This window comes from Saimiri boliviensis, chromosome 10 (genome assembly GCF_048565385.1).
Source record: "Saimiri boliviensis isolate mSaiBol1 chromosome 10, mSaiBol1.pri, whole genome shotgun sequence".
In the NCBI taxonomy this organism is placed as follows: Eukaryota; Metazoa; Chordata; class Mammalia; order Primates; family Cebidae; genus Saimiri; species Saimiri boliviensis.
In genome coordinates, this window is record NC_133458.1 from 58,347,506 (window position 1) to 58,370,644 (window position 23,139).

At 34.5% G+C, this 23,139-nt stretch overlaps 1 protein-coding gene across 4 annotated transcripts in view; it reads right to left on the reverse strand.

Moving 5' to 3' along the window:
• Positions 1–22,524, reverse strand: part of HGF (hepatocyte growth factor) — a 77,078-nt gene extending 54,554 nt beyond the window's left edge. The window contains exons 1-6 of one of the 4 annotated variants that reach the window (XM_010344827.3): positions 22,398–22,524; positions 21,997–22,126; positions 14,832–14,997; positions 11,227–11,339; positions 9,746–9,860; positions 4,577–4,719 (exon numbers count right to left, since the gene is read on the reverse strand). In XM_010344827.3, the coding sequence (XP_010343129.1) occupies positions 4,577–4,719; positions 9,746–9,860; positions 11,227–11,339; positions 14,832–14,997; positions 21,997–22,084 (625 nt within the window). In that variant the 5' untranslated portion in view covers positions 22,085–22,126; positions 22,398–22,524. Of the gene's footprint in view, positions 1–4,576; positions 4,720–9,745; positions 9,861–11,226; positions 11,340–14,831; positions 14,998–21,996; positions 22,281–22,397 lie in introns of those variants that run through there. The other 3 variants (XM_074379325.1, XM_074379323.1, XM_074379324.1) reach the window with 3 other exon arrangements.
• Positions 22,525–23,139: the final 615 nt, after the last annotated feature.

A 23,139-nucleotide genomic window follows, 5' to 3' on the forward strand; every position in this document is an offset into this window, starting at 1 on the left:
GAAGAGAGAGTTATGTTTGCAGTCATGGGCCTAAGGAGATAAAAATAAATAAATAAAAGTTAGCAAGAATAATGTTACATTTTAGAAAACAATGAAAGTTATTGTTGGGGTGGGAATTTAACATGCCATGGTAGAATTGAGATGCTTAAATATATTATAGTTACATATTATTTACTAGTTTATAACATACTTTTAACATAAAAGGTATCAGCTGAATGCAGTGGTTCATGCCTGTAATCCTAACACTTTGGGAGGCCAAGGTGGGTGAATTGCCTGAAGTCAGGAGTTCAAGACCAGCCTGGGCATGGTGGCATGTGCCTGTAGTCCCAGCTACTTGGGAGGCTGAGGCAGGAGAATCACTGGAACCCAGGAGGTGGAGGTTGCAGTCAGCCAAGATGGCACCACTGTACTCCAGCCTGGGCAACAGAGCAAGATTCTGTCTCCAAAAAAAAAAAAAAAAAAAAACAAAAAAAAAAACAAAGAAACATGAAAACATGACAGGTATCATTTGATTCTTACAGTGAGGAAAACAAGGCTCACAAAAGTTTTAAGAGACTTACCTAAAACACAAAATGTCAGAACTGAGCCTTGAACACAAATCTTCTGACCCATAGTCTTACTATTCTTTGCATCCCAAAATGCCTTTTTGTTTTACATATTTTAACTGTTTATATTTTGTGATATACTGATAGTAATAATTTTAGAAAGTTGGTATCCCTGTCCTTTTCAACATTGTCCTCATTGCACTCTGCCTTTTTGTTTACAATAGTTAATGTGCTCTCCTGTTGTGGTCTCATCTATTGCAGCATTGTGGGAAAGTGGCCATGGGAACGTAGCTAGATTGGATACCTTATCCAAAGTCAGTGGCTGAAAAGTTGGCTGTTTTACCATGGAATCAAACCATCAGGTTAGTCATAAGAATTATCTCAAGAAAGCCAAATTTTTAACTTATATTTACTTTTCAAACTTTGGGAATTCTCAGACTCTTGTAAATTTTCTTAAAGTCAAGCAGTTCAGGTGAAACCAAGTCCATGTAATCAAGGAAACGGGTGAACGTATAAACTATATAACAGTGTAAGGGGGTGAGGGATGTCCTTTGGCTCTTTCTATTGCTGTCAATACATTATTTAACTGCTCCAGAAAGTTCTTCTCCTAAAAATAAGTTTTAAAAAGCAAACTACTGCCCTAGATCACAAAAACTCACAGAGTAATGGTTTCTGTTCATCAGCTCAATATTTTTTCTAAGTATAGTTCTGGACCAGATAATAGTAGAATATTACAAAAACTATATATAAATTATAAAACACATAGGATTAATTTAACAGGTTTCTCATCATACTAACCAACCAAACCTTAAAATAATGTGTTCCATTTTTCTCAGTCATAAAACAGGAGTGACATGAGTATACAGACTAAAACCATTAGTTTGAAAGTATCTGAATCTATTTTTAATTAGTGTTTGTTTTATTCCATTAAAAACAGTCTCTCAGAAAAATCCATGCAGTGATTACTTCAACAAAACTGAATGTTTAAATTATAAAGTCTCACAAATTTACATATATAAATACAAGTTTAAAAATAAATTATAACTTGCCATTAAATCTTTATAACTTGCCATTTAATCTTTGTTTTTAAAAGTCTTTCTTCACATAGAGTATCAAATTATATACATAAACTTATGTCAGTATTATTTGGGATTTTAAATGTATTTTTTGAATTTATGGCTTAATTAAAATATATTTACTTGATCATTTGACAATCATTAGAAATGACATCTGTTCCAGTGACTAATGATTGTTTTATTTTAAATTTCAAGCAAACGCTAAAGCAAAAAATTGGATTTTACATACCTCAACTTTCTATAAGTTTAGAATCAAGCACTACTTATTTTATTTGTATAACTATATAAGGTTCTTTTTTAAAATTGTCCAATAAAAGTATACATATTTATCATGTACAACATGAAGTTTTGAAATATATGTACATTGTTGATAAGTCTAGTTAACATATGTATTACCTCACATAGCATTTTTGTGATAAGAACATTTAACACCTAGTCTCTTAGCATTTTTTAATGTACAATATAATATTATTAACTACAGTCACCATTCATGCAATAGATCTATTGAACTTATTCCTCTTATCTAATTGAAAAGTGATAAATGTGATAAAAGAATATTTGTTTTCTTTTAGAATATTTGCTATATTTTAGAATTTTAAATTATAAGAAAATAATATTAATTATTGACTATCAGATACAATTATTTTATGATCCAAAATTTTAAACAAATTTCAGGTGATTATGTAGCCACAATTTAAGCATAGTTACAAACATTTCAAAAAATATATACTGTTCTATATGTCTTTTTCATTTGAACAGTCCAAAGTTTGATCACAGGTATTTTTCTTTTTAATTTTAAATATGCAAAATTATTTTATAGCTGCTACCTCAGCCATAATAAAATAACCTTTATAACTTACCATTTAATTAGTATCCATGGATAGAAATGGCCCATCTATTATACTATTTAAGCATTCTGGATTTTGAGGTTTCCCCCTTACATATGTATTTTAGAAGAAATTTATATCATGTCTCCATTATTTTGTATATTTTATATTATTGGTTTTATAAGTAACTCTTTTTCTCCGCCAAAGTTTTGACAATGCTTATTTTTTTTATCTTTTTCATTAAAATCCTGCTAACACATTTCTTGTGTTAGCTTGAATTTAAAATACCACAGTTTAACTCATACTCTCTGAAATATGTTTAACCTACATGGCAGATGTTCATTCCCTTCTCCCACAGGAGAGTTATTCCATGATTGTCAGTCCACTAATTATTTCCAGAAAGAATGTATCTTTATCCTTTAGTGCCGTGGTGACCAATAGCATCAGGTGCTATTAATACCAATGAACAGTGCCCTAAGGGAGGTGTGATGACCTCAAATTATTAAAGGTTACTAGAGAGTTACATTCTAATGAGATAAAAGTAACTGCAAATTTATTCAAGAACTTCTTTTCTAGCACTTTTAATCCATGTCACCTAGCAGTCCAGTCCTATATAAGTATATTTTGATGAATGTTTTTCTTATAAACCCAGAGTTGAAAAATCACATTCTCATAAGAACCAGGCAGGTAATGAAAATGGTAAGCTGTTTAAAGTTTGGCCAAGGTACCAGCCTTTGAAAACACTTTTTTAAGGTCAAACAAACCAATAAACAAAACCCCTTTCCAATGATTTTTCAACCTCAGAAAACTGAAATAGGAGAGATTCCCCTAAAAGTTGGGTTTTTTCTTCCATGTGCAAGTTTAAGACAAATATTAATTCATTCAGACTTATTCATACAAAACAGACTTGTTCATAACGTGGTCATAGAAAAGTTTATTATTTTTAAAAGAAAAGAAAACAATGAAGAAGTTATAGGGAACAGAATATGATATGGAATGGAAAGTAAGAATTTACAAACAGAGATGGAACTGGCTCTAGCACATAAAGTCAAGGATTTAAAATTCACTAACAACAGAAAACAAATCCTTCTCTGTGACAATTAGCTAACAATAGCCTTTACTTGTTATGTGATAAATATCAACCTAATATTAAATGAATATTTATAGAGGAAATATATTTTAAAATATTTGATTAATAACAAACAGGTAAGATACCTTAGTATAAAACTTGGACAGCATTCCAGTAGTCCCCATCCCCAAATACTTCAAAATCCTAATAATTTTCTAACAGTTTCATCCATGTTTCACTTAGATTTTTGGAAATTTAGAGTTTCCAACAGAACTGAAAAATCCAGCTATTCAGTAGCCAAATAACTAAGAAAAGTGAAACCACATACAATGCTGAAATGGTTACTCTTCCATCTTGACAGCCATTCAGTTTTCCACTGCAAAAGTAAGGACAATGCCCTTTTATGCTGTGAGAAGAGGTGAAAACACAGGCATGGATTTAAGGTGCCTGCCTTCAAGACAGTTTGGGATCCATTGCTTTGATCTCTTCAAATCCTATTCTGAATGGTACTCAGTTTCAGTCTATGTGTCACATTTGATTCTAGGCACATTTTCACCCAAACGTGCATAGGGTCAAACTTCCAGTGATCCCTTCTTATACTGTATTCTCTTCTGGGTCCATATACCCTTGTCACACCACTTCAGAGTAGTTTTGACAAAATTTCTGTGGAAGCAGGTGCTGGATGAATAGAATTAACATTGCTAAGGAAAGGCTAAACTTCATTCAATTCCTTTCAGGTACCACACTGGAGGAGATTTTGAGGTATGTGAGCTCAAGATAGTAGGTAAGTACACCCACTGTTTCACTTTCCCCAGAGGGATGTCTCAGGCAGTGTTGAAATTCAAACTGATAACTCGCTCTGTTATTTTGCATTAATCTGGTGATAATCCGACAGTTTTAAAAACATTGCGTAAAACTGTTTAAATAATTATCTGCAGTTGCATTTGCATGAACAACACATTTATTATGACTGATTCATTTCTGTTAACCTTTAATGTGAGTTACAGTTCTACACATAGAGGGAGTAGAATGCCCCACCTGGCATTCAGGTTTATTTACCTTCTGAACACTGAGGAATGTCACATTCTTCGTAGCGTACCTCTGGATTGCTTGTGAAACACCAGGGTCCCCCTTCTTCCCCTTGAGGATTTCGACAGTAGTTTTCCTGTAGGTCTTTACCCCGATAGCTCGAAGGCAAAAAGCTAGTTTTAAAATGATAATCATTACAGAATAAGAGCATGCAACCTTTTGGGCCTATTAATTTTACTATTTAGTGGGTATGTTTTTGCTGAAAGTAGAAAAATCCTTTATTTTATCTTAAATACCTTCATATACTTTAACTTAAATTCTCTCGTTTCCATCTATTCTTAAAATCTTTGAATTTTAACATCCATTTAGCTGAATTTCCATATTTAACATCAAGTAAGAAAGATTAACCTCTTAATTTGCTAAGAGCCAAATATTCCAGAACTTAATTGATGTTGTTTGAAACATAATTTCAAAGCTCCACTCAAAGATAGCAGGTGATTGAACAAGGCCCCTTAAGAGATAACTGAGAAAACACTGCCACTAATTTTGAAATCTCACTATTACTTGCATTACTTATTTGAGATCATTACTTATTTGTTTATTGTTTTTCTTATAAATAGCTCCCTTTTTTCTACACAATTGAGAAACAGATTTATTAAGTAACATGAATAGAGTCCAGAATCCAATTAAATCTGGGCTCAAACTTGAGCTCACTCTCTTACTGTGAGACCCTAGCAAGTAATTTAGCTTCTCTCAGCCTATTAGCTTACCTGTGCACTGAGTATAACCATCACCTATAACGTCTTATACCTTATATGGTTATTTTTTGAGAAGTTCCAAGGGACGATAGAGTAATTGACACTTAACAAGTGCTACCCCTTATTAAGCACACTCTACTTTGTAGTCTGTATCTACTCCGTCCTAATAAAGAACAGAATTGCTAATTCTTTTCAATAATTTTGATCATTTTGACTGACTGAAGCTTAGTGATCCCAGTTTTGGTTTATAATAGTAAGCCATTGGGTGCAGTAACTGCAACACATTATTTTTACTTAAAATTTCGAGTGCCCTACTCATAGTTTTGTGACCAGCATAAAGTATTTTAACACATCAGAAAAGCTCAAGTCTTTTTTTATACTTTTGTACTGCTTGTGATATTGGACTCAACAATTAGATATTACATTTGTCTGCCAGACTTTACACAAAAGATCACAATAAAGAATATACATCCATAGGTAATACCAGTAAACATTTTTTGAAAATCCAGTTACATTTTTAATATTCAGTTTGGGTTTTGCTATAAAGGCTTTATTTCTACTTTTACTGAGACCTTGAGTTCTAGACGACACTAAAATTAGAGTGAAGTCCAAGGATTTTAATCTCTTAGTAAATATAAATATTCAAATGTGTTTACTACCCAATGAAACTTCTAATAAACTATGATTTTTCACATTGTGACACAAAACAAATACAGATATGCGTCATGTACCAAGCAATATTTTGCAATTAAATTCTTTCATTTTGACATGAGCGTACTCTAAAGTTAAGTCTTCAAAAAATATAAATTATTGGTCCAAACAAATAGTGTAAGAGACTTACTACTAACTAAACATTTTCAGAGAACCAATTAAACATTATCGACATTATGCAACCTCAGCGTGTTTGAATAGTTAATATCCTTACTTCACTAGCATTCTAAATATGGAGAAATAGAAATAAGACATGTTGTCAGACCATATGACTGACAAAAAATATAATGAAACTAACATTCAGCATGATTTCACAATTTCTAACAGTAAACTTTTTTAAAAAGTCATTTTTCTTACTTTTTGCTCCATCATTCCAGAATAGTTGAGTGCATATTTTCTTTGGGCCATGGCTTGAAATTTATTTTCTTTCATTTTAAACACTTCTTCAACTTTTTGTAATAAATTTTTATAAAAATACTTTTCTGACAGAATCAAAAGTGACTTTTGTTTTATATGTTTTCAAGCAGTCATGCACCAATCAAATTTATTTAAGCAAAGTATACTGTAGCTCTATTTTATAGAAAAAAGTCGATACGGTAGGGTGGTGAGAAGTTATTATTAATCATTAAACCCATATGGTTGCCCCATATCTATCAGTCCTAAGTAGTATATGACCTTAGTCCTTAGACAATTAATTTACTCTCTGGGTTTTAATTTCTTCACTTAAATAAATAGAGTGAACTATAATTTCCCTTTTTCCATATTATTTTATAAATTAAGATTATTTAAGGAACCTAATAGAGCAAATGTTCAATGTACAAATACTCAATATATATAGTTTGAGAGAGGATTTTTTGACCCCTCTACACATGCACACCAAAATACACACCATGACACACACACACACCTTTCCAGTGGATTTGTAAAACCAAAAAGAAGCTGTGAAGTAGTGAATTAATCAGTCAACAATTTATTAGGAAAAATACAGGTAGAAAGGAAGAGAGAATAATGTAGAAATCAAAAGTACACATGGCCAAAAGATGAATAAAATTTGCTCATTGGAGTTAATAAAATTAGAATGAAGAGAAAAGATGGGCTTCCTTCCACAATTTTGAATCAATCCATATCAAATTCCTGTCTAGGACATGAAGGTTAAAGAGCAGTCTGGGTCCTCTGTTTTCTTCATTCTTTGGTGTATTTTACCTTTTACCTAAATTAACTGGTTTTGTGTGTGTGTGTGTGTGTGTGTGTGTGTGTGTGTGTGCGCGCATGAGCGCACATGTATGTGAGTGTCCCAACGTGTTTCACCTGCTTTTCTTTAGCACCCCATATTTGACCAAGAAATGAAGCCTAGCTCTACTCTTTCACTTATGGTTGTTTATTCAACAGGTGTTAATAGAATCTATTACACACAAAGCCTGTGCCAGTCAGCAGATTCTGTAATAAGCAGTTATTCACATATACACTATCTTGGTTCTCTGTCCTTGCTGTTGGCAAGGTTTTAAGAGAGATAAATGAGAAAATGTTTAAAATTGGGTTACATCCAAATATACTTTGAAATATAAACTAGATCTTCTAGGTGCTAGGCTCCCTTTGTTTTCTTTTAATATTCACTGTGTTCCTAGGAAACTTGATTTATCACATCATCTGATTCATTAATGAATGCTGGGTGGCCAATGAAGGATACAGATGTAGATATCAGGTCACCTGATTTTCTAGTTAAGCTTCTATACTAATTTCATCATCTATCATCATCTTTCCATTAAGCTACTTGTAAAATATTTCAATTTAGGGGTCAACAATAAATCATTCCTCCAGACAGAAGCATATTTCTTTTTCTATTTTTTGTACAATTAATCTTTAGTCAACATTTAACTTTAAAGTGTTAAGCCATCATGCTGATATTCCAATAAGCTGCTAATTGATGAAAATTAAGTGTTGTCCTCGTTGAATACAAAAAAGAATTTGATTAATAGACTGGATCCTCTCAGCCATAAACATCTATATCACAAGGAAGTGTTCACTAGTAAAATAGCTGATTGAACTGGGAAGCCAGTTCCCAGGGAGATCTATTTCACGTTTACTCCTCCAGCAGAGAATCACAATCATGGAGAACTCAGGGTGAAATAAGACCTCTACTAGGTCAGTCCAATGCATTCTCCTGGACGAGGTCAGATTGATTTCAAATGTTATTCCTTTGTTCATGAAAAACTTAGAACCACCTACTTAAATGTTTTTTTCCACTATGCAGGGAGTAACACTATGCAAACTCTCAAGAGAGGACAAGGCTAATTATGTTTGTTTTTGTAATATAACTGAAATGCTATATTTTAGAGGCATTTCTACATAATTGCAAGTAACTAATTTCTGAAAATTGTTGTTTTCTGTTATTGAAATGTTGTAGAGCTGATCAGCTTGGACACTTACTAGCTAGTGTTAATTAGGCAAAGATCATAGGTTTAATCCCAGTGTGGAGCAACAAACTCTCTTTCTGTGTTGGTCAGTTAACACATTTCTGTTTCCTAATGTAGAATCATCTTGCAGAATTATGTCCCCAAAATGGAATATAATAAAAAGTGGATTCAACAAGGCAGTCATCACCACCACTGCAAAAACAAATCACATCATGGATTATACTGATAGGCCAAGTGTTTCACGCCCGAAGGTTGATAAAAGCAGAGGTAGAGTGATGGTGACCGGGCTGATGTTCTGGCCATACCACTTCCTAGTTGTGCATGACACTGAAAACTTACTAAGTGTTTTTATGCTTCAGTTTCACCATGTAGATAAAATGGAACTAATAAAACTACCCACTGTGTGGTTCTTATAAAGAGTAAAGGAGATTAATAAGGTATATTGCTCAGCACGGTACATGGTAAAGTAAACCTTCCAATTCATTACCACCAAGGAGAGCGCTATTTTAAACTACTTTGGTTTCTGATAAAATTGTGTGTGAAATAAGCCTTGACTAATTCTCCAGTCAGTATTAGGTATCAATCCTTTTCCTAGTGATGATTAAAACTCTCAGTCTGACGAGCCTAAGGGTATTACGTTTACTCACGTTTAAATAGTATCCATCTGTTGTAATGAACACGTTTATCCTGTTTGGTCGTTAGGCAACAGGTGAAATGGAAAAGGTAGTCAATCTGAAGCCTGAGCTTTGAGCAGTGGTTCTCAAATTTTTGGCTGCCCTTTGGAACCATGGGGAGAGCTTAAAAAATACTGGTACCTATTCTCCCCTGAGATTCTGATTTAATTATTCTGTGTTGTCATCTTCTAAGTAAGATTCCTCAAGGGCTTGCAGCAAGTGATTTTAATGTGCAACCAATGTTGGGATCCACCAAGGTTAAAGAACCCTCAGCCCTCAGTAAGGTAAGAATCTAATCTACCTCCGATTTTTCACACTCAACCTCTCCAGCTGCACAGTGGTATACTTTCTCAAAGACAGAAAGAGAATCGTTTTAAATGAAGTTTACATTATTATTTCACAAATACCGAGACCTGTAAATTGAGGCATTAAGGTAAGATGTTGTTTTGGCCATATTTTATTAACATATTAATCATTTGCTAAATTTCAGTCATGAATTTACATAAACCTTGCTGTAATACAATTCAGGAAAGTTGGCTAAATTATTCTATGATTGTATAATTATTCTGTAGGACTAATATGAGACTGTTAACACATATAAAAGACAGAGGCTCCATCCTCTTTTCTTCATACTGTTCTTACCTGTGTTCGTGTGGTACCATGGAACTCCAGGGCTGACATTTGATGCCACTTTTAGTGATAGATATTGTTCCCTTGTAGCTGCCTCCTTTACCAATGATGCAGTTTCTAATGTAGTCTATTGAAGAAAGCAGATAAAATTATTGCAACTATGTAAAACATATGCTGTATTTATCAAAGAAAAAACAAAATTCCATTCAAACCTATAAGTAATTAACTCTTGAAAACTATTTCAAATGACATTGAAATTTCCTGCCTAAAGCTTCTACTAGTATTTTCAAAATAACACATTTCTGAATAATCCAAAAAAGATGATTGAGAAGTTTTAATTTTGTGTATATATGCATAGATAACTAGAGATTCGTCTCTATACTTAACATAGTTTGTATACTCAACTAGCGAAGCAATTATGATTTGCTCAAATATATAGACCATTTTAAGAAAATATTAAAAACAAAAATTAAGTGATTTTTAAAACCTATATTGAATTCAAAAAATTACTTGAGATAACTTGTCCTTCTTAGTGAAATTGTGTGGGTTTTGTTTATATATGCATATGCATGAGGTAGCTTGCTTATTATTTTCCATATTTTTGCAAACATTTCTACTGCTATGATAGGACAACCAAATTGTAATAACCTATATATATTCCTACCAAATAATAGTACATGCAGTTTTTAGCAGGCTAGAAGAGAGTTTGAAGTAAGAATAGTCTTATACTAGATCATGAATTATGTTTAGAATTTGTAGTATTATTGAGGTATGTAAAGATTATCTTATTTCTACCATGAATTTATGTTTAATTTTATTTAAATATTTACCCTATTAACTTGAAAACATCTATATATTGTACCATGTTATTTATCCAAATGTAATATGACACAGTTGTTTAACATTCTTCAGTTATTTCATTTACTTGATTCTGCTTTTGAACAAAGTAAATACCTAGTGAATACAATATCAGACCACCAGAATAGATAATCAACCAGTAATATGATCTCAATTATTTCTTTAAAGTTGTTTTTCAAGTATATGATGAAACATAGTCCCAACTCATTTCTCCAGAATCTCCATATTTTGTTATTATCAGTGAACATTGCTAAAATTTAGTTATCCAACATTGTTAAATGTAAAATACTGTAGCAAACTCAAAATTTGCTGTAATATGAAGTGCTCTAAACTAATGAATTAAAGTAGCACTTTCTAAAATGGAGAATGCTAGTTCTAGGAGTTGCTCCAAAAACAAAAAAAGAGGGAGAGAGGAATCTAGATTATAGAAAGTTCAGAAAATGCTCTCTTTAAAGTGCTATATTAAAAATAGTCAAAATACTAGTTTCAACTGTCTTAATGGATGAATCGACTACATAAAATATCCCATATATAATAGAGAAATCAGTGGGAAAGACCACTCTGGAAGGAAATTACAAACATATATTTCATTATACCTTATTTCATTATGCAATATTTAGGGAGAAGTCAGTTACCTTTGTTTTCATAGAGGTCAAATTCATGGCCAAATTCTTTTCTCACTCCATTTGACATGCTATTGAAGGGAAACCAGAGGCATCGTTTTCTTGCTTTGTCAAAAACAAAAGCCCTGAAAAAAAATATCAGAATGAAAAGAAGAAATACTATTACTTATACAATATTTAAAGAATTGACATATGGTTCATCAAGGAGGACAATATAAAAACAAATTCATAATTACATATATATAATAAAAATATGAGTAAAATTTGAATCTACAATGTTGATAGCCAAACAAGAAAGAACAAACTTAAGGTTTTGTAGGAGTATATTTAAATATCAGATTAAATACTCTTTGGAATGTTCTCATGTTATTCTGAAAGACTTGTAGAAAAATAACAGTTTTAACATGTAAAATCAATATGTAACACAAGTATTTGAATTATTTCTGAGGGCTTTATTTTTCCCACAGCAAGTTGGAAGGTTTTCTCTGAAGTTGTATAAAAATGGTATTATATTGAGATACTTAAGTTATCTCAGTTATATCCGAGATATCATGAGTAATTTCCAAAATGTGTAACTGTAAAACACATATTCCAAAATGACATTTTCTAAGATGCGTTAGATAAATCAAGTGTTTGGAAATTTTTGCATATAATGTACCTTTTCTGGTGAATTATAAAACATTGCAGCTTATTAAAAGCTATGAAAATCTTGAGGATAACTAAGCTACTATTTCCTAAATAGGTTTGCTTATATAAGTATTTTTAATTGAAAAAAAAAAACTAGTAATATTTGAGATAGCATCTCAAAGAAAGTTACTGAAATATGCCACCTCTACTATTCCTATAGCTAAGTATTATATTGGTTTTTTGTTGTTGTTCAGTTAAAGTATATAACAAAATGATATATACCCAAAAAGTGATAAATTTGTTTTTAAGTGATTCCATCTGTAAAGTGGGTAACAGGATTTCCAGTTTGCTGATCTCATTGATTCTTTTCTCTCATTCCAATACAATGACAAATTCTTTAAGAAAGGTGTTTTTAAATATTGTTTTACACCTCCCTATAAAGTGGGCGGAAGACATCAAGTTCCATGAGTTGCATTTTCTTTTAGGTTTGACTTTTTGTGTCTTTATCTTAACATCGTTTTGGCTGTAATCTTCTTTTCAACAAGCTTACTTTGTCTATTTCCTAGTTGTTTATGGCAGGAAGGCAATTCCAGTACCTGAAAATTTAGCCATTTAGCCATGGTTAAAAGAGGGAAGCTTCCTATCTCATTCTTTTAAATTGAATTCATGAATGAGCAGTTTCCTGAAGAGCTTAGAATCAGGCATTCTTGTTCATCTTTCCTACCCAGCAAAGACGAATTCGAATCTCTAGAAAATTAATATTGTTGATATCTTCTCAAGAAAAAAACAGTATTTAAGAATGTTCCACCTCACACCCATTCACTTCACAGATGCTTTCGCACACTTTTTGGTATTTTAGAAGTGGTTTTTAAATGATTCTGTTTTATATAACAAGTTTACAAACCAGATTCTTTGATTCATTAAGACTCTAAGTTCATAGTATCATAGTATATTCATTCAATTCTGTATAGCTAACATATTTAATACTTATATTAAATACATGTGTGTGCGTGTGTGTGTGTGTGTGTGTGTATGAATGAGGAGGATTTTGCCATTTCTGGGTCAAGGAATCTTGGCTCTAATACATAATATTACCTATGGTTATCTGCACAGGTTGCCATAAATTTGGAGATAAAATATAACTCAACCAAAATATGGTAGGAAGGTATGAAACCTCATATATATGGAATATGTGAGCACCTAGTAATTTATTAATGTTTTCTCCAGTGCAGTAAAATCATTTTAGTTCCTACTAAATAAAACAACAAGGAATTTTTCTTTCCTAAGCATAAGGTTGACTGATGTGAAAACTGAACGGTAGCAATACTTTCCTTATTTGTGAGTCCAAGACAGTTTATTTTGAAAGTTAAAAATCAGCAATGAGGTGTCCTCTCTTTCCCTTTTTCCCACCCTTCCAACTCTGAGGGGAAAATATAACTCCATCCTCCTCAACTGCTGGAACATCCGTGTGAATCTACACAGCTGAGATGTTGTTGGAGAGTAGTTGCCTCTATTGTTAACAGCATTAAGGCTTTCATTGGGAAGTCAGGGAATAAAACAGTATTATCATACGAATATACTTGCAAAGTAAATTCCCAATCCCCTTGCCAAGAGCTATCTCCCTGAAATTGGTAGTTTCACTGTAAAAATTGAAAGCAGATAAAGATCTTTTCTGACAATGCTCTTTCCTCCTAGGCCCGTAACATTTATTTCTCTGAAAAAGGCAAGATGAAATTAGGACTGCTTGCCATGACCTTACTAAACCCTGTGTTCACATTATGTGTCAATCCCTAAATGTAATTGAGTAGAATTCAGTATGTACAGGATTTTATGCGTGACCCTGTTTAAAAAAAGATAAAATAGGAAATGAAAGAGTGGGGAATAAGTGAGAAAAGATAATGAAGAACCAAAAAATGTGTCTTTTTCTGACAGTTCAAAAAACTATTCAAATAAAATTGTCATCCTCAGCCCAAGACAAAAAGTTTTATCCTTTGGGATCACTGGCAAAGTAGTAAGGCATTAGACCCTAACATTTTTGGCACCAGGGACTGGTTTCTTTATCCAAGAAAGTGGAGAGAGGGGGTGGAAAGGGGAGGGGCAATGGTTTGGGGATGAAACTGTTTCACCTTGGATCATCAGGCATTAGATTCTCATAGGGGTGCGCGACCTAGATCCCAGGCATGTGCAGTTCACAATAGGGTTCAACAGCTGTGAGAATCTAATGCCGCAGATCCAGCAGGAGGTGGAGCTCAGGCAGTAATGCTCACTGGCCTGCCGCTCACTCCTGCTGTGAGGTCTGGTTCTTAACAGGCTACAGACTAGTGGTGGGGATGGGGAGGTAGAGGACCCCTGTAGTAAGGAATTCTTCCTTATGAGGTCACACAAGGACTGCCAAAAGACATGAAACTCTCCATTTAAGTCCCCTCATGCCGCTTTAAATTGCTCCATCAATTTTCACCTGAAACTTCATCATTGCTATCCTCTTCTTTTAAACAGCCCCTGCTGACACCAGTCTCTCTAATTGTTAAACTAATTCTCTCAACACCTTTTATTTAAATCCCTTAAAGCAATGATATAATAAAGTTGCAGTAAATTTTGGCTGCTGCCCAATTTCTGTTCTAAAAATTCCTCCATTTCTCTTGCAAGGAGAAAGAAAAGGTTACTCTGAATATTTTAAAATATTAGGGAGATAAAAGCCAATTGAATTCCATTTTAATTTCTCAAATTCAATTGTTCATGAGATGAGAAAACAAATTCCATAACCAAAGCCACTGTGGATTTTAGAAGATAGCGGTTTTTGCACTCTTCCTTACTCAAGCTATGCTTCCATAAACCGAGAGCTAAGTCTTCATTTGAATTGAGTTAAATCTAGAGTCAGACTTAAAATTTTATGATCAAATCACGTTGACTACAACACAAAATACACATGATTATAATGCGTGCATGCTATATTTGGAAAATTATTCTAGGAACAAAATGAAGTAACTTACTTGCAAGTGAATGGAAGTCCTCTATTCCTAGTACATCTATTAGCACATTCGTCTGCAGTATTCACTTTTTTGGTTTTTATCTTCAGTGATGGGTCTATTTTGATTAGGGTAGTCTTTGCTGACTTTTTAAATTCATGAATTGTATTTCTTCTTTTCTTATGTCCCTCTATTAAATACAAAATGTTTTAAAAAGTAAACATTGGAGAAATGTTTTTAAGGCTCATAATATTTTAAAAAATCTTTAGGGATTATCTACAAGAAAATTATTTTACCTGACAACATACTAGATTTCCCGGGATGAGGAGCAGAGTGAGGTAGGGAATAGTTAAGATAAAAAGAATATGGGACTCAAGGAAAACCAAATAACTTGTCATGTAGAGTCACTCATTTACTTTCTTTCAAATTAAGGCACTTTTAAAAATTAGGACAGAGTTCATGCTAAAGAAATAAATAACATGATATTTTCCAAACATGAAAGCAAATATCAGTGCTAGAAACATATCATGTCATGCTTTATAATTAAACTTTTCATTTGTTTCTACAATTGGTCCTCATGTACATTATAGTATTAATTAGATAAGCCAACACAAAGACAAGTGAGAAACTTCTCAGTAAAAAATGTACAGTGGACAAATTCTTCTGACCTACCCTTTAAAGTCTTTCATATTATTCATATTTTAGCCCCTCTCTCCTCATTTAGTGCATAAATTTTTTTGTGCTTTTGGACACTATTTATTGGTATCACTCAACTATTTGTCTTGAGATCAAGCCAAATGCTGTAAGCCATATGTATGTAAAACTTCATCCTTTAATGTAGCAATATAATTTTTCTTCATGAAAATATAAGGCGCCTAGATAGCATGAGCCTCCTACTGAAAAACAGAACTAAAACATTTTGAAAGACTTAATCCTATGGAAAACTTTAGTGTATCAAGAACTAATCTCAGTTTGCCCAAAATAGCTCCAATCTTTTGGTGAACAGCATCTTCACAATGCAAATCAAAATGTTTAATAGGATGCAGCTATTGTGTAATAAGGATATATGTCCTTGTGCTCCTCTGCCTGTCAATTCTTTTTGAACATGCTTATACCAAATGCAGTAAGGATACATTCATTTTTAAGTCAAAGAAACCAAGAGAGAAAAAAATTAATTGACCACTTAGAAGATCTCAGATTGGAAACCTAGCAGCCTGGCTTAAAAACCACCACTCTGAACCACTGACCATGCCATCTGTATCTAAGAATTGTTATTGTAGTGGCAATATGGCATGTAACATTTTCCTGAAAAATTGGTTTAGAGCTAGCAGTAGAGAAGAAATGTGAATAGTAGAGACAGAAATACATTTCTGATCTGTGTCTGTTTTGAAATGTGTCAAAAAAGGAGAGTAACAATTTGGGTGCACAAAATTTGGAAATAAGACTAGCAGAGTGAGGTACCAAGAACGCCATCATACTCTGTTTGTCAGCAACCACTGGATCCAGTTGGTTTATGAGATAACCAGATGCTATTAATTAATGTCCATCCTAATTGCAGGCTGCAATAAATTAGAGAAAACATGATGTCCTCTAAATTTCTGAATCTCCAAAATTCCATAACACAATCTCCAAAAGACTAGTACTAATTCCTGCAATGATGCTTTCATTTTTAATTTTTCTTTGCCTTATAGGATAAAATGGCTATGGTACAACAGATACAGTTTAAAAGACATTTTAACATGAAAACAAAATCAAGCAAAAATCTGTCAACATGTTATTTATTGAGTGTAGACCAAATGCCGTGTATAACATTGGCAGACAGATGATAATTCTGGCAATCTTATTGACTTGCCAAATGACTTTATTTAATTACCTGAAATGTTAACATCCCAATTTCTCAATCTAAAATATAAAAGTTATGTTAACTTTAAACTATAACGATTAAGTAAATATTTGAAAATCATTTTGGATTTTTTAAAAGTTATACAAAGTTTTAGTTTTGTTTTTGAAATGTTATCCTTTTAATCTCTGGCATGAAGAAGAAACTTTTATTCTTTCAAGTAAAGAAGGCATAATTCATTTCAGATTTTGGTTCCTGTCACAGAACCATGTTAATAGGTGATAAGATTCTCTATTAAGAGTTTCTCCTTCCTTTGACCTTATTACACTGTTTCTAAGGTGCTTTGAACTGCTTCAGCACATAATAGTTATATAATCTCCTATACACATTTGAATGTTTCTTAAAAACAAATGATAGTTATTGATGAAAAAAATCCGTGAAAACAACTGTTCACCAAAATAGAAAAATTTTATATACATATTTCTCAAATGAATTTTATTGACTAAAAATATAAAATCAAAGTTGGCCTGATGTATAATGTATTTAATATACATGTCTAAGCATGAGGGAAAAGCATAAAAATAAATTCAAAAAGTCTAGGACAAACATTAAATGTGTCATGTATTTTAATGCATCAGATGAAACAAAATCTCTGGTTAATGTTCTGGTTTTTTCTCAATGGCATGCAAAATGAAGGCAAGCCGTGAGGACTATTCTGGAGAGCAGAGGTCTCTGTTGAATTCCTGATTGTATTTAATTCTACAGATCCTCAGTTGTCCTATTGAAATGTGTTAATGTGTTGTTGTACCTCATAAAAATAGTCTACACTTGCTTGCTGACAAATTTTCCAATCACTACCGTTCATCTAAAGATGAAAAAGCATTTTGCGAACCAAATCTATTATTTTCCCTTTACTAGATAATAAATAGAAGTGAAAAGCTTGTCTGGGGCTACAAAACTATCAGGGGCAATCGGAACCAGACACCAGAATTCTCTTCTCACTATTTTGTTCTCATGACATAGGAACTTTCCCTTTTAATTAAGTCATTTCTACTAAGCCAGTAACTAATTACTCAAAAATATGAAGTTGGAGCTAATTGTACATCATGTAATCGACACATCTATCAAATTAATTCCTTATTCAATAAAAGAAAAATTCAAAACAGAAGTCATTCAAAAACAGCATCTGAAAATAAAATTCCTTTGCTGAAAATAGTTTCAACATTCTCTTCCATATGTATTAACAACTGATGCTTGTTTTACTGAAAACAGTTAAAAGCCAAGCTTAATTTGGGAAGAAACTCAAAAATATCTTTGGATCAGATTTTTCCCTATTTTTTTTTGTGCGTGACTGTTAGTTGAAGTTTATAAACAAAATATTGAAATGAAATCAAAGGGTGAGAGATCACTACAAATTTGTCATGCTTTCCTGTGCTTTAAATTACAACTCCTTTTTCCTCTTCTCCCAGTATGGGAAAACATTCTGGAAGCTATATTTCCTGAAAAACCTGAAGTCCCTATTTTAGAGCTGAAGTCATTAGGATCCTAGTGAAAACTTATACACAAAAAGTAGGGTCAAATGTATCAAGGTGCTTGAAGAAAGACACATTTCTCCCTCTGGTCCCAGCACCTCACACTCATTTCTCTCAGTACCTCATATATTTTCTTCTCTGTGTGGACTAACCATTGACTTCAAAGGAAAATCATGCAAGGAAAGGATTTGCAGGGTGTGGAAAGAAGCAGGAATCTGGCTCCACATATTCTGAGAAACCTATCCACATGATTAGTGATTAACAGTTTGAAGTGGCAAGATGTTAAGATGAAAGTACACAAGTAATGGAAGGGAATGGTTGGGACTGGAGATTGTAAACTCTCCAGAGCCCACAATTTCAAATAGAAGTCTACATTTTTATTGCTCTTATCTAGGACATGGATTTTGCAAGTTGACAATCATCTCCCCTTCTTTAGAGAAGGCAACAATATCACTAATAAAGATACCAAGAAGACAAGAGATTGTGTCAAACATAAATCAAATGCTCGTATTTCAGAAGCAGCAGCAGCATCTCTTCCAAGGGGATTTACAAAGGGAAATGATGTTCAGTGTGATTTGAGGAGCCTCCCTAGGTATTTTCTTCCTTCTTGCCAGTTCTTGTTTAAAGTTTTATTCTTCTAGAAGCCTCATCCTGGTCTCCACCTTCACTGTCTGTTTCTGCCTAAAACTTTCCTTTCACACAGGAACTGAAGCAACCACACTGAAGTACAACTTCAATCAAGTATCTTTTCAACAAAAAGCTGCTCCCATGACATTCATTTGAAAGACCACATGGTTGAGCATGACACTGAATTCTATCCATTCTACCTCGTCTTACTTTTCCAGTCACAGACAGTATTCCTCATCACACATCCAGTACTTCTGCCTCAAATGCTTGCCTTCTGTTGCTGGGGCAGGGGAGGCAGGACCTTCCAGGGACATTCCTTATACTTATGAACCTCTGTACTTTGGGCCACTTACGTTCCTCTGCTAAGGTACTGACTTTTCCACCATCCATCTTTTCATATTGACTTTAGTACCACATCACCCTTTAACCTGGTTTGCTAGAAATGAACTCTCAAACTATAGTTCAAAGCATTTCTAACAGAGGGTTTTAAAAAATATATCACTTAACCAAATGATTTTTTAAAAACAAGTTTCAGTTGATTTCACTGTTGTTGACTTCAGTATAAATAAAAGAGGCAAAAAACAAAAACACCACATAGTCCATCCACATAGATTTGGGTAGGAATCTCAGCTCTGTCCCTTAACTTACAAAGAAATAAGATAACAGGTCTTTGAACCTCAGTTTCCTCAGGCAAAATGAGTCCAATAGTGCCAATCTTATTAGAATTAACTAAAATGTACTTTATTACTTAGTTCATGCTCAACAAATTTAAGTTCCTTTCTCATTTGTTCATCTTTATATCCCCCCCCACACTCCTAACATTAGGTGCTCACTTAATGCTTCTTTTGTCACTGAGGACTGGATATTTGTTTCCAATGTAGATGGGAGTTAATAATGGGTAATTCTATATAGACTAACTTCTACAAACATGGCTTGGGCCCATTATGTTGAATATTTCTTAAGAAGATTTTTTTAAAAGTATCTCCATAAGGTATTCTGTTCATAGGTGGTTGTCAGCTTTTTATAGTACATACTTCTTTTCTAACAATATTTTATTTTACAATATGGACAAACATAAATTCATAGAATAAATAAAAAATTATAACCAAAGCTAGTAACATCAACAAAAGAAACCTCTAAATAGTCAATATTAAATGACATTTAAAAAAGAACAAATTTTATGTGTTCTAAAAGGCTAACCGTGTTTTTCATTTTAGGGGTTATTTTAAAAAAAACTATCAAAATAAACTGGCCACCTAAACAAAGGCGGACCCTCCTTTGATGACAATTTTAGAATTATCCACTTCAGGAATTATTCACAGCATATTTGTAATTCCCAACTGGACTCTCCTTGCCTGCCAGCACTCTTGGGCTGCATTCTGCCTGTGCTCAGGAAACACAGTCATTTCTACATTAGGCAAAGTGAAATATAATTACAAATGTATGTCTCCTGCCAAAAGATCATAATGCATGCCAAAAACAAATAGACACTGGCTATGGTTGATCTACTGTTTGGGTTTTCCACACTGTGTTCCCCTTGCATTAGCACAGATGAATTCAGGTAACCAGATTCTTCTTCAGAACAGTGACATTTTAATCTTTGTAAATGAAAACCCTCAAGATATTAGCCATTATTTCGATTTATGCTCAAAATCCCCTAAAACAGCAGTCTTCTGTGAAGCAACTTTTTTTTTTTTTTTTTGAGACAGTGTAGCTCTGTCACCCAGGCTGGAGTGCATTGGTCCGATCTTGGCTCACTGCAACCTCCACCTAATGGGTTGAAGCGATTCTCCTGCCTTAGCCTCCCAAGTGAGTAGCTGGGATTACAGACACGTGCCACCCTACCGGCTAGTTTTTTTGTATTTTTAGTAAAGACTGGATTTCACCATCTTAGCCAGGATGGTCTTGATCTCCTGACCTCGTGATCCACCCGCCTCGGCCTCCCAAAGTGCTGGGACTACAGGCGTGAGCCATCACATCCTACCTTGTGAAGCAATTTTAACATGACACATCTCAAGCATAATAACCTGCTTGAGTTGAACTTACTTCTTTTTCACTGCTTCAGAAATCTTACGTAAATGCTTTCAAAGTGACCCTTTTCCAAACAGTGTCATTTTCCAAAAGGGCCACTTCACAAAATAAAAGAAAACCAGGTGGGTTGAATGATTTTCCTTTTCATGTAGCAAATTCTTGAGGTTTTTAACCCTTGTAGCCTATCAGAAACTAGATCAGAGGTCTGATAAATTTCACGTGTAACATCTCAAAAGATACCGCCAGTTCTCTTTTTTATATTGTAAAAAGGCCATGTCTCCATCTGGACATTTGTTCCATTCTTTTATTCCCCTGTGCCCACCCTTGATATTCACTGCCTTCTCCCGTTGGCACCCCAGCCACTACAATGATAATACAACCAAATACAGATGTTTCCTCTTGTCCTGATAACAAGAGAAACTTCCCAAAGCAGCAAATGAGGTCTCTAAACCTCCAGGCAATATGAACTTTCAAGCAACTCCTCCCCAACCGGCAAATCCAAGGGAGAAAGTGGGAGATGGAGAGGGGCAGTTCTGCAGCCTTAGTCAAAGTCTCCGTGCACTGTAGTTTCAAAAGGGCAGGCATCCACACCCAGAAAGAATAAGATCCTTAAACAGAGGCTTTCTCTTTCATTTTTATGATATGCAAATACTCAGAGTTTATTCTGCCTCCTCCAAATGAAAACCTGTACAAAGTCATAATTTGGCCCCGAATGTTGTGTAAGTGATGTGGGGTAGTGAATTATCATGAAAAATTGTCCTCAGGAAAAAGATGACTTCCTGCTGGACTGACCATCACTCTCCCCTCTTCAGACCAGACCCTCTCTTTAGCTTTAAACTTGTCCAGAGCAGCCAAGTTCAGCCAGTATTAGCACTTCCTTCCTACCCCATAATCCATAATTATTAGGCTAAATGGGACCACACTTGGGTTGGAGGTGGAGCGGAGTTGAGGGAATGTTAATTATCATTTTAAATGCTATTCAAACAAAAAAAAAAGAATGTCAAAAGAAAGCATAATGAGAGCTTTTAGAAACCTATACTACATACTGAGTTCAGAAAGGATGCTGCGAATAGGGTAAAAAGAGGGTGTTAAAAAGAATAGGGAAGGTTAGCCAGAGAGTTAAATACTAATAATAATTATGAAGATGAAGGAAACTAACCTGCATAGGGGATGGCGATGGGGAGCAGGAGGAGATGCAGGAGGACATGCTGCAGCAGCAGGGCTGGCAGGAGTTTGGTCACCCACATGGTGCTGCTGGACCGGCTGGCGGATCCCACTGGAGGAGATGCCTGGGTGAAAGAATCCTGTCCGGAGTCAGTGCCTAAAAGAGCCAGTCGGCTCTGAGCTGCTTTTTATTGCGATGAGCTAAGTTTGTTGTGTGATTAACTGGAAAGATCTAGGTCTGAACTCCCTCTTACGGTAAGAAACTGTTTAACAACAGCCCTTTACTCTCTTCCAGCCCCCTCCTTTCCTCACTCGCCCCCCCTTCAACACCACCAAACAGATCCCACCCCCCCTTCCCCGCCTCCCCCCAACCCTACGCTTAGGAAAGAAACTTACAAAGAAAAGGTCACCTGGCCTGAGGCCAGCTTCAATTTGGAAGCTGGAGCTCCAGATCCCAGTGGCTCCTATCCGAGTAAGGAAGGGAGGAGCAAGGCTGAGCCCACTAGCTAAATCAAGGCACAGGCAGAGGACCAATTCGCTCAGTTTAAACAGGAAAATACATGTGTTTATATATCTGTTTGGGAAAAGAGGAAGGGGAAGCAGCATAAGAAGAAAGCGAAGAGCTGTCGTTCAACCAAATGTGCCCCAGCTCCTAATCTGTTTAGTTTCCCAGCTAGAGCAATCGAGGGATTCAAAACACTGACACAGTTTCCCTAGGGGTTTAGAGACCTGGCAGAGGACGGAGGGGGGCCAGAGAGGAGAGCTCAGGCAAGTCCAGCCCAGGTAGAAAGAGGTTAGGTAAGAAAAGGGTGTGGTATTGTGGGGCAAATTTAAGCAAGCAAAGCAAAAGCACGCAGATTGTCAGATAAAAAAAATTACCCCTGCCCCATGGGCTCAGAGCAGGCGGTTCTTTTTTTTCCACACAAACTATGGTAAACTCACAAAATACCATACATTTACCAAAAGTATAAAAAATAAACTTGTGTGATTAATCTGACTTTTTAAGAGAAATTCCAATTAATAGTCATTGTCCACTGCCTGTCCCTGACAGGTAAATATACCATGTGTCTTGTACAGGCACACATGTGTGCACAGCACCCATTCACACATGTTGGTGTGTACATATGCATGCACTGGC